We start from the raw sequence: 12811 nt of genomic DNA, 5'->3' as shown, positions 1-12811 counted from the left end.
ATACACTATGCATTACTCGTCACATTTCAACCAGTACTCTTTGAAGTGATACCTAACACTTACTAAAATACTTACTTATAACGTTTTCGAGGAATTACTAAGTTAGACAAACATGAAGTGGGAATTATTATTACCAAGTTGGAAGCTTTCGGACTGAACTGACTTAAAGGCAAACTAAACTCTGTTGGAGAGTACTTCTTACTGTTCTTGTATGCTGAATACCCTAACATAACTAATCACAGATAATCATTAATACAGCCTAATATAACCAAGTATAACTACTAGTGGCAATAATCATGATTGTGCCGCTCATATCTTGCAACTGAGTTGCTTTAATCAAGATGGCAGAGCAGTTAAGAATCAAATGTAACATGACTTGACCAGGAAATGCTTGGAAATATAAATTTGGTTTTATAAAGAATTATTTGAAATGCATGGGACAATAAATATTAGTATTATGATCAGTAAATATCATATGTCTGTCAGAATGAATGTGAGTGTTCACAAATTTACATGATATTTTCAGACTGAATTTTTTTTTTTTTTTTTTTTATTATAACTGCTGATATCATTTTAAACAACTATTCTCCCATTAGTATGATAATATTTCCAGTCTATTTCAGTTGGAGTCAATGCGAAAGCAGTCAGAGATGCACAGCATGTCGGACATCGGCAACACCCAGCTACGAGGACAGGTGGAAACCAGGTATTCATCCTATTACTCTCTATTTTCATGTCAGAGTCTCTCTGTTTTCATATGATCATGTTTCTACAGTGGGGGTTTCTAACAATTTTGCAGTTGAAGGTTTGCCCTATTCCTATGCTAAAACATATACCTTTTTCCTAAAAATGAAAATAAAAAAATCTGTTTTGATAAAAAAATAAAATTGTTTCCACACAAATTGGACCACCAAACCATTTTGTATGAAAGAATTGGTGTTCCCCCCCAAAAAAGGATCAAGTTCTTTATCTCTTCTGTTTTTTTTCCATTTCTATGCAGAATTGAAATTCTATTTTTAGTAAAAAAAAAAATGCATTTTCCAGCCCTTTACCCAAAATGATGAAAACACTGACATGTGAACTTGACTTATTTGTCAATCACATACTTTCATTTGTGTTGATTTTATCCTAATACAGCCATGTTTTTTAACCATTACACAGACTACCTGTTAGTAACACACAGATTTTAACATAAAATGTTTGAACATTTTTTAAATCATTGTGAAGTCGATGAAAGTAAATTATTTGTTTTCATTACCTTTATTATAAATGTGGATGACTGTGTATATTTCAATGTTGAAGGTTATCGGAGCTGCGTGATGTGCTGATGGACCTGAGAGGAAAGCACGAGACAGAGCAGTCGGAGCGCAGGAACCTCGAAAAGATGATGCAGGCAAAGTAGGTGGACATGAGGTGGCTAAACACAACTGTTTTAAAGATTAACATCTAGCTGTAGAATATTATAAAGATTAAAAGTTAAACAAGGATAGAAAACCTGGTATTTGACAAGTATATTTGATATGGAAAAGTCTGTATACAGAGGGATTATGTGGATTTGCTAGCACAAAGGTGGTACACTTATTCTTGCAGTTCCAGTATCAATTTAATGTTGAGTTTACTCTCAATGCTTTTATGGCTTATGTGTTCTATATTTTTTAACACTTTCTGTCTGTGATTATTTTTATTTGTGGAAAATAATGCTGAAATATGATGAACACAATTGTATACATTTACTTGAAAAATCCTGCATAACAATGTTTTCTTGTAGGAAATCCAAGTCTGTTTTTCTGAACTAATGGAATAACTGTGTTTTCTGAGGCAGTAAACAAAGAAAATTTCATTACAGATCATTAGAACTTGTAAAGATTTTCTAAGTCTGAATTTCTCTGAGTGGAAAAGTTTATGACGCTGAATTGAATCGAATGTTGAGATAAAATCATTGACACTATGCAAAGGAAAAGGACAAGGCAAAGAAGTCTGAGTTTCTTTATCTTTTAATGTGCAATGCAAGTACATTTAATGTTAGCAGATTGAGGTCCTCATGGCAAGATATTTTAAGCCAGATTTATTTCATTGAATGACGGGGTGTAGACTGTGAAAAAACAGACAGACAGATGTTTAGTCAATTTTTTTTAATTTTTGTCTCGAAACATTGGATCTACATGTCCAAGTAATGAAACATGGTTGTATGTTTTTTGTTGTTGTTGTCACAATCTTTTTCAATCTTTAATCTTTAAGAATTTTGATTATTGCTGAACAGTCACAGATGAGTTGTAAGTTGATGGTCATAGACCATACTGTAGCCAACATCTCTCCCCCCAGGATCAACGAGTTGACGGGCCAGCTGAGTGAGCAGAGTCGCAAGCGTGAGGAGAATATGCACACAGTTGACATGGTGATGCGCGAGAAGGAGCACGCTGCACAGGCAGAGAAACTCCAGCTGTCGGCTAAGATGTCCGGCACTGTGGAGGACGTGAACAAGCGCCTCGCTGCGAAGGAGATGAAGATACGTGAGGATATACAGGCCAAGTACCAGCAGCTAGAAAAGGTAAGGCGGTGTTTGTAAAAAGATAAAAAAGGTCGGATTCAAAATGCCTGATTATATATATTATATTATATCTTCTAAAGGAATAGGATTTAAAAAAAAAATACATAGAAAAGAAATTCTATCTTAACAACATGACAATCAGCAATACCTTAAACTGCACCCTCCTTCAATATCTAAACTGTTTGTTATTTGCACAGTTGGTTCACAAGGAACAGGCATCTCGAAAAGAGTATGAGCGTCTTTCGCGAGATGAAGCAGACAGAAAATGGCAGTCACTCAAGAAGGCGCTGGAGGAGGAACTATTGCACCTCAAGGAAGCCATCACAGTGCGTACATGGCCTTTATTCCACAATACTTCCTGAATTTTACATGATCATTGTTGCCAAAGTGGAAGCAGTTAAATCAAAACATCATCCCATAATTCAGCTTTTGATTTATCATTGCCCAAGCATGGGTATGAGTGCTTCTGATATAGCTGTTCTTGCATTGGACTTTACCACATCCATGATGATTCACTAATCCAAGAAGGTTTTGTCAGAAACACAAAGTCTAAAGTGAAGAAATGCTATAACAGGAACAAATATGGTCAAAATTACTGTATCTGTTCAAAATAACATCTACAATCGGGCACGCATATTTTGTCAAAATAAGTGATATAATAGATATCTTGAAAGTAACCTTTGAGGATTCAGTTTTCTGAGCCTGGATCTCTAACTCAGGCTCAGGAAGTTAGTGAAAATTAGACCAAATTCAAGGTATGACTAGGTCATACCAAAGATGTTTTTAAAATGTTACTAATTGTTTCCATTTCTTCTGCCCAGTAATAGAGGGTGGTGATGTTAGTTTTAAAATTGGCGTACGGGTGAATTTGCACAGAAAATTTGTGAAATATGTATTATTGTTTACTTTTTAATGTATCTTACCCTGTCTGTCCCCTGCCCTATCTCTTTTAGAAAAAAACAACATGGTCTCCATTGGAAATAATTGTATAAGATCTGATTATAAACATCTCATATTTATTTACATTTTAAAGCATCTGAGCCAATAGTTGATACACCTGATAAGCCCCTAAATGTTTCAGAATGAACGGGGTAAGAGTCGGGACACAGTTGGCAAGCTGGACCAGGCAATAACCATCGTGGAAAAACAGCTCACTGAAAACCGCAAACAGGTTGACAAGGTCATGGCTGCGGAGATCAAGTCAAGGTAATGCTTCTTTATTAACCAGGTTTTCACAAAGTGAATACTGGTTATTAGAATGATTAACTTGTTGTTTGGGCTGCAGGGCGGCTGAATAATTTCAGTTAGGGTTGACATATCTTGACCAAACTTGGTATAAAGGAAGAGTTTATGGATACCTTTCATGGGATTGTGTTTGGGGTCCATAGGGTCATGGTCAAGGTCACTGTTACTAAAAATAGAAAAACAGTTGAAACTGAATAACTTTAGTCATGGTCCAAATATCTTGACCAAACTTGGTATAAAGAAAGAGTTTATGGAGACCTGTCATGGGATGGTGTTTCGGGTCCCTAGGATCAAGGTCACTGTTACTAAAAATAGAAGAATGATTGAAACTGAATAACTTTAGTCAGGGTTCACATATCTTTACAAAACTTGGTATAAAGGAAGAGTTTATGAATACCTTTCATGTGATTGTGTTTGGGGTCCCTATGGTCAAGGTCGCTGTTACTAAAAATAGAAAAACAGACACAGGCTGAAGTTCTTCTGTCCATCATTGAAAACCAGGTTTCATTGCATTGCGGCGTTTCTTGTAGAATTGAATTAAAAATCACAGTGATTTGTAGTTAAATTGGTTATTTTCTGATCGGTTTTCTAAATGCAGTATTAATGTCAAAGCCTGAGGGAATGGCATCATGCAAATGATTGTTGATTGAATTTTCAATAATCTTGCCTTGTTTACAATGAAAATCCATATGTGCAGCAAATTGGATCATTTTGACTCCAATATTTAAATTAAAGATCATGAGATAGGCAACCAATCAATGAAGAAATTGAGTCCAGTCTGCATGCACACACTTTGCTGTACTCACTTAGCTTTTGAACATCCCAAATTATCAATCGGTTTTAGATGTAGATAACTGTGACATATACATTTGTAACTGCCTTGCTCCAGGAAGATACATGAGGTTGGTACACAGAGGGAGATCTCCAGCGTGAACAACAAGCTTCAAATCGCCACCTCCACACTGCAACAGGCGATTGGGGGCGTGTCCCAGACCATCTCATCGAACACTGAGAAGGTACTGTTTGAGGTCGAATCTCTAAACTTGAGAATGTACAAATTGAAAATTTAAAATAAATTAAGCGGCACAAGTTTTAATCTGTGTAGAACACCATTCTTTGATATAAAATTCAAAAATTTTAGTAAAGAAAAGTAAGAAGGTAGTGAATGGAACATAGGGAATATCACGTAAGTAGGTTGATCTGTGAGGTTGTATCACCTCGAGATGCTTGTGTAAAGTTTGTATTGCACGAGACAGAAGGTAGATACAATCCCTCTGGTCAAGCAACTAACATATCAGTGTGTGTACATACTACTTGATAAATTGCATCATAAATGCTATATGGGAAGGCAATATTTTGCTTTAAATGAAGACCTAAAACAAAGATAACTTTAGTAGTTCATAACCATTTAAAACGAAACATTATAAGCGCAGTCTACGCCGTTTACATAGCCCCGCCTTTGGTCCTTTACCAGAGTTTGAATGAGAGTTTAGATACTTAAAACACTTCGACGAACCTCTTCACAAAACTGGTGCCTGATGGAGCACTGTCACAACATTATTTTGGAAACAGGTTTGTCGAGGTGTTTGAGGAAACTAATTGCCTTATCAAACTACGGTAATATTTGAAAGCGGGGCTCTTAAGGATGCATAGCCTGGCCTTTGTTTCATTTTAATGGTGAAGGAAAAAGGAAAGTTATTTTTTTTTGAAGTCTTCATTTGAAGAAAAATGTTACCTTGTGACATAACATTTATGACGTAATCTATCACATGGTATACACACACTGTTTATTCATTCCTTTAAAATGCTTTTTTAAATTAGAATAGTTAGAGCTCTTTACAGAAGCATTTAAATTTGACGAAAAGCATCAAATTTCTTACGCAAGTATTGTAGTAGTATATTTTGCTCATGTGCACTAGGATACTGTGTGATACAGAATCAGAAAACATTGCAAATATGTTTAAGACATTACACCGAGATGCCTACAAGTACACGCACATAGAACTGTTTCGAAACGTCCCTATGATTTCAAAAGATCAAACAGAATTAAGAATTGAACCAGACTGCACAAAAATGAAATAAACAAAATGAATGTGAAAACCACCGTCATTGTTTTAAACCTTCCATCCCATACCATTTTCAATTGATCATGCAGTGTTTGAGATGGAAATTACAGATATGAAATAAAACAACATTGAATCTCAGAGATAAACAAATAAAGCAAAAAGTGACACTTGCCCTCTTTGTGCAGATGAGGCGAGAGTTAAAGGAGATGTTGAACGAGCAGCAGCAGGGCAGTACACGTGCGCTCTCTGACATGGACGCGCGTATGACCGCTGTCAAGCAGCGTATTAACAACATGGAGGACATGCTTGACGCAAAAGTCAGCTCGGTAAGAACAATAACAAAAATTTACTGTTATATGTCAGTCCTGACACAAGATTTTGAAATTATAAATCGGACCACTTAAACACACAGTTTACTGTTTAGTTTATTGTTGAGTTTTGAGAAGGCTGAAATTAATTTTAGTCATTCTAAATTGCGACCTTAAAAACTACTATACAAGATCTTTATAGGTCTTATAACAAAAATGGTTTGATATCCTGTCACTGTGTTATCCTGTATTGTTTGTTTGCACGGATATATGGCCTTGTTGTAAACCCAGTGACAAGATCTCTGCTGTGTGAATGCATGATACAGAATGCTTAAGGTAATACCATTGGCGGAATTTGTAACATGCTTCTTAATGTCTGTGATGCAGCCATGTACCAGTGCTGTACTATGAGATGTTGTCGTACATTGTCATATCACCTATGTCAGTTCCACATATTACATTGACATAATATGTTTAAATGTATTATTTTCAGCCTTATTAAAACTCTTTATTCCATCTGAAACTTGTTCTGACTATTTCCTTAATTTGTTAACACACTAAATGGAGATGATGTACCAGATATACAGCATTTTGTTGATAATGATAAAATATGATTAAAGAAAGTACCTGAAAATGTAAGTTGATTGCAATTTTTTTTTTTTTAACCTTTTCTACCTTTTCAGAATTACATTGGATGAGCACACACTATTTAACCATCATTACACATTATAATGTCATCACAGTATGTCACATGTTATCACTTGTATGTGTATTACAATGTTTTCTGTCCATTACTGCTGCACTTTGCAGAAAGTTAAGATTCTGATGGGTGGTCACCTGACCAACAAGCCTGGGCCAGATTCTAATGTGAATGTGTTACCAAAAGTTAGTGGGTACTGTGTTAAATGTTGTTTGAGGAACGCAGTTTACCTCTGTAGAGTTTCTCGAGTCTTGTGTTCTAACCTCTGGTTTTGTGATGAATGTTTTGTCAAATATGAGATCGTGTATACAGGCATGGAACACAACTTGTAGTTAAATATATTTTTGTACAATAATTTCACTGATATAATCAAACTCAAGGGAATGTACATTTTAATATGGTGTATTTGTCAACTGTTTTCTTCAATCTTCATAGGTGTTTTAGAAGCCTCTTCAGGGCATTCTTTGCAGACATAATTATGATAGTTAGGAGTGCTTGCTTTCTTTTCATTTTTGAGCTATTGAATTTTGTTGCAATATTGTAAATCTGTGCTAAATATTTTCATAAGTTGCTTGTATATTGTTGAGTTATGATATGGTATTGTAGGGCTCGGAATGGAGTTTACGAGAGGTGAACGATCACACTGGCACGGCTGAGGCAATGTTTGTTCTTAAAGCTGCCGATATTACATGCTTCTGCATTGCATATTGTGTCACTGTTAGCGATAGTAGATGTGTATATTGTCACTGTCTTTTATCTGTATAGTTTGGTACTTGTCACAATTTGTTTTGCACAGCAGTTCATTATATGTTAACCATGTATGTTACCATAGAAGAAACATTTTAAGACAATTGTCATATTACTTTTCTCATTTGATATAAATTCAAAACAGACAAGTTGATAAACTTTTTTTTCTATTTTACATTTATAAATTTATTATTGCTAAATTATGGTTATTATTACGATGTCTATGAATGTCCCCTGTGAATGTTTGCGAGTTTTTCACTGCAGGCATGCTCACCAAAGACTAAATGCTTTCAGAATATTACTAGAATATAGAAAAGAAAAACAACTCTGAGAACGCATGAATTATTATGGCATATTCACGCAACACTAGCTATAGCTAATTCACAGATAATGCACATTATTGACATAGGATGAATCATCATAGATTGTTACTGAATGTTTTTGCTTTACAAACATCAATTTTGTAATCGCCATCACCTCATAGGTGTTAAATGTAATTATGTTGATTGTATTGTTAAATAATTAAAACGAGATGTTAATAAGTTTTACTTCTGTCTTTGTTAAAAAGATATGGCTGAGATATTTTGCCGGCTCAAGTGTTATACTTCAGTACTGCATATAATCTGTATTATTCCAATCAACCCTGCAGGCCTCACAGACAATGTCAGAGAGGCTAAACGAACGTCTTGAGGCGATCACTAAATGGCAGGATGCAACAGGGGACACGCTGCGAGAGCTAGGCAGGAGTGTTCAGACCATCCCACAAGATGTGAGTCCGCTGGAATTTAAGACATTTCATGTTAATTTTAACATAATAATACATTTTAATATATGAAGATATCAGTAATGAACATAATTGTCCTGGTGTTACCAGCATGAACTGTAGCTCTGTAACGAAGTTTCATACTTCTTGTGTTTTTCTGAAAATAGAAAATCTTATTTGCAATGAATTGTTCATTGTTCGTTTCTTTATTTATAAAAGAAATCTATTCCTGGTGTTCCTGCCATGTTTCAGATCTACCAGCTGGATGAGAAATTCAAGCTCCTCAAGTCAGATATGGACTCAAGGACCAGCTCAGAATCTGATGCCAGGTAACAACCAGGGGGGGGGGGGGGATATCATTGCTTGATAGAAGTTTAGTTGTCTATGTTTTAATTAACTTGTATACTGTATCGAAGGTTATAAAATAATTCATCAATATTTGAAATAAATATATGGATTGAACATGTACTTACGTCTAGTCATAACCTTTCTGGAATTAAGAATCTATTTCATTCTTTATTCTAATTTTACACAGAAGATTGAGATTTTTGAAGATCTATTAGAGGTTTAATTGTATCTGACTGTTTGTGTACAGGTCACGTGAGATGGAGGAGTTGAGGCAGGAGGTTTTGACGCTGAAGGCACGGCTGGACAGGCAGCCCAAACCAGCATCCCTGCAGGACATCGAGTCTGTAAGTATTTTGGGGGCGGGGGGAGGGTTGTGCTCTGATAGATTTTATGCATGAAACAGATCAGTAATGGTCTACAGAGCTAAAAATATTTTCAAAAATCATACACATGCACAAACTTTAGGTAAATGTCAATTTGTGAAAAGTACTGAAGCTTATGATTGTTGCTAAAAACATTGAAAAAGATAATCCACAAACTAAAGAGTTTGTATAGGAAGTGAATTATAATTAAGCTTTTGTATCAGCAATTTTGTGACAATGTTTTACAACTGAAACCTTTTTAAAATGTTATGTAGAACATACTTATGTATTCCCATCATATAAACCTGACAGGGTCAACGTCTTAAACTTTTGCCAGATAACTTACAACAATCATATAAACACCTCACTTAAGATTTATTTTAGGCCTAGTTTATTTGTGAAATATAGATTACTATTTTAATTTTCGCAACCACAGAAAAATAGATTCCAAGATGACTCGTCCAAGGTTTGATGTAGAGAGATTTGCATTTATCCTGTGTCATGAAAACATTTGTTTGCCATTATAGCTTGTATCTGTTTAAGTTGCCTTAGATTGTGCATTTTTGATAAGATAAGTGCCTTGTTTATTTGAAATAGTCTAGGATTTGAATTTAGATGTGAAAGAGACAGTATATATTTTATTTAAATGGCTTAAATTAAGTTTGTGCTTTTTATGTGTGACATTTTGTTTTTTATTTAATCCATTTTGAGCTCATTTGTTTTTTCTCAAAAAAAAGTTGATAAGGTATTGGGTTTAGTGTGACAGTCGTCATTGTGAAAGCTGTTTGCGTCATGCATGTATTTGAATGGTGGCCATAACTTACTATCACTTAAAGATATTCCACAAGGAACTTGGTACACATTTAGAATAACAGTACCCATATTATATATAAATGACCAAGTCCAGTCACTCCGTTGAAAACTTATCGTCGTAAAGTTCACCAACAATGGCTTTGACCATCTTTGTAGCAATTTTTTTCCACTAGAATATAAACAAGATCATACTATTATCCTGAAAGTGGAGACCCTTTCTCAGGTTTTGTTTGGAATTAATAATATTACACATGTCTACAGGAGTTGGAAGAAATAGGAAATGATGAGAAGGTTTGTGTGAGCACAGTCTGTATCTCATATACATGTATCTTGTACGTGTACAGTATAGTACTGTTGTCGTTATGAAACCTGACCGTTGGATCAACAGCTTCAGTGGTAATAACAAGCCACGATGGTCCATCTCAGCATGTCTTAATAAATGTACATCAACTACCTACGGGTGAATCTGTGCTGTTTTATGTTGTCAGTCTTATTACCATTTTTCTCAAATGACCATATTTGTTATTTTATTTTGTTTGTATGAGTAGAATCTAGTTGAACCTTTTTGTTGTACCGGTATCATCTAGTTTTTTTTGTGTTAAATAATTGTATGTCATAAATAATTTGTTAAATATTTCTTGCATTGATATAAATTAAGAAGAAAGTTCACCCTGCTTTGCTCTGATGAAGTTTGAATCCACTGAAGGTGTATTTATCACTACACCCTTAGCTACTAACGATACAATAATACTAGATTAGTGGTCATTTGTTCTATATAGGATTGTTATCCATAAAATTCAAGATTTACAAACTTGTACATGTATGATTACACAGTGACTGAACCAGATTGTGTTTTTATACAGGTAAATGTCGGAGTACGAAAACTTGCAGATAACCTCCAAACTGTGAAGACCGTCCTGGGTATGAAGATACAGTCAGAACAGAAACTTGTACGTATGGCACAAAAATGCCTTTATAATTGCAAGACCATTGGCGTATACATAGAAAGTTATTACATAAGTAAAATCTAAATAACAATGCAGTTTAAACTCTTAACAAGAGCTATATTAGTAAGTGTTTTTTAATGAACGACATTAATATAATGACCTTATGTATTATGATTTTTTTATAATGATGGGGCTTATATACGTATTGTGAACTAATTCAAGAAGTCTTACCTATAATAACTATGTGTTTAATACATGTGTAGACTTTTCAGATGTGTTTTGAGTAAACTATGAATGTTGTACTGTGTTGCATGTGTGTAGAAACTCTTGTTGCACCTTAGCTTGTATTATTGATTTATTTCTAAGTTCATTCAGTTTGTTTAAATCTAGTTTGCTCATTTATAGAAAAGATGTAGTCAAAATCCTTTTATACCATTGACAAATACACCATATAATGCATTGAGCACAGTAGACATTAAATAAGATTTTTAAAAAAAGTAGATATAGAATTCACGTTTAAGAATTGAGAAAAAAATCAAGGAGTATATAAGTAATATTTGAGGAATGGACAGGCAGAATATATTTCAGAACCATGTTCCTGTCCAAAATGACCATTATGACACCTAAGTCATGGCAATGTGCATTTTCTTACACATACTGTTGTAATGCACATATAACTTTTTGCCACAATATGCATTCATGTTTATTTTTTTATTCTATCCAAAAAAAGGTATAAATCAATAATACAAATTGATGTTTGTTTATGTGGAGATAATGTAAATATGTGAGGACTTAACAGTAAACAAAACATGAAAAAGGGTACAATTCTATGTAGTTGGAGGGAACTTAATTGTAGATGAACAGTTGTGTGTTCCATTTTCAGCGAATCACAGGCCTTGAGGATTTGCAGGCACAAATAAATCAGCTTAAGATATTGAGTGGCAGCAGTCTGAAGTATGATCCTCCACACAGGAGCCAGATGGACGACCTTGACACAGGGCTTGGTTGGGATGACCTTGGCTCCATGGGCACCTACCCTAACACACCACAATCAGAGGACAGGTCACGCCAGAGAATGACTGACGCAAGTCGACCATCCCAGCAGCCAATCATAGAAGAAAGGGAAGAAGAGAGTCCTTTTGAGTCAAAGGGTTTAAAAAACATGAACATACCCTCCCCCTCTCCCAAAGCTGTAGATGAGGCAGTGAATGAGTCACCCAGATTTGGTGGGAAACCTGACACCAGCAGGCAAACCCCTGGCAATGTTACCCCTGACAACTGGAAAACCACGCCCAGGGGAGATATCAAATCACCAGAAGCTGGCCAGTCGGGCAAGAAAACACCCCAGACTGGAAGGTCAGAAGGCACTAAGACCCCCAACAATGGCAAGAAATCCCCTGGTCATAGGAGTCAAGGAAACAGGACTCCTGGCAACCGTGGCCAGGGAAACCAGTCTCCTGGCAACCAGACACCTACAAATGCACAAGGCAACACACCACGCAATCAAGATTCTGGATTAGATGATGTATAAATGTTTAAATTGGTAAGGTGCTACAGAAAAGCCTTTGTTTGACATGGTGAACTTGCTAACCTGCCTAGCCTGTATATAACCTAGAAAATGTTATTCTTATTTTGATATTTTCTAAACAGGACCATAACGACATAACCAACCCTTAAATGTGCATGGAGAAGATATTTCTTGTCATATAACATCCCTTAATTCTAACTCCTAGTTTTATGGTTTTCTTTCAGGATGTAAGTAGAGCCTTTTCCCTAAACCAGAAAGGAAAGTAACAGAAATGACTGTGAAAAATCCATGTAAAATAAGATAACAGATTATTTCATGTAAACCACAATTCTTACTTTCCTCTCTGGCTTCTTTGTTGGACTTTTTATTGTTCTGTTGATTGGTCTAACGTTTTTGTAGTTCCTAGTTTATTTTACTGTTTTTTCTGCTAACACAC

The 12811-nt window shown here is 35.2% G+C and overlaps 1 protein-coding gene across 6 annotated transcripts in view; it reads left to right on the top strand.

Moving 5' to 3' along the window:
• Positions 1-12811, top strand: part of LOC128225239 (uveal autoantigen with coiled-coil domains and ankyrin repeats protein-like) — a 35128-nt gene that overhangs the window by 18271 nt on the left and 4046 nt on the right. The window contains exons 4-17 of one of the 6 annotated variants that reach the window (XM_052935338.1): positions 624-706; positions 1303-1398; positions 2323-2548; positions 2746-2874; positions 3630-3754; positions 4683-4809; positions 6045-6185; positions 6978-7052; positions 8264-8383; positions 8630-8706; positions 8973-9069; positions 9524-9553; positions 10764-10850; positions 11731-12390. In XM_052935338.1, coding sequence (XP_052791298.1) covers positions 624-706; positions 1303-1398; positions 2323-2548; positions 2746-2874; positions 3630-3754; positions 4683-4809; positions 6045-6185; positions 6978-7052; positions 8264-8383; positions 8630-8706; positions 8973-9069; positions 9524-9553; positions 10764-10850; positions 11731-12378 — 2061 coding nt within the window. In that variant the 3' untranslated portion in view covers positions 12379-12390. Of the gene's footprint in view, positions 1-623; positions 707-1302; positions 1399-2322; positions 2549-2745; positions 2875-3629; positions 3755-4682; positions 4810-6044; positions 6186-6787; positions 6803-6977; positions 7053-7473; positions 7525-8263; positions 8384-8629; positions 8707-8972; positions 9070-9523; positions 9554-10763; positions 10851-11730; positions 12391-12811 lie in introns of all 6 variants that reach the window. The other 5 variants (XM_052935337.1, XM_052935336.1, XM_052935339.1 and 2 more) reach the window with 5 other exon arrangements.

The sequence above is a fragment of the Mya arenaria genome, chromosome 2 (assembly GCF_026914265.1).
Source record: "Mya arenaria isolate MELC-2E11 chromosome 2, ASM2691426v1".
Lineage (NCBI taxonomy): Eukaryota > Metazoa > Mollusca > Bivalvia > Myida > Myidae > Mya > Mya arenaria.
This window is presented reverse-complemented; position numbering and strand designations above follow the sequence as displayed.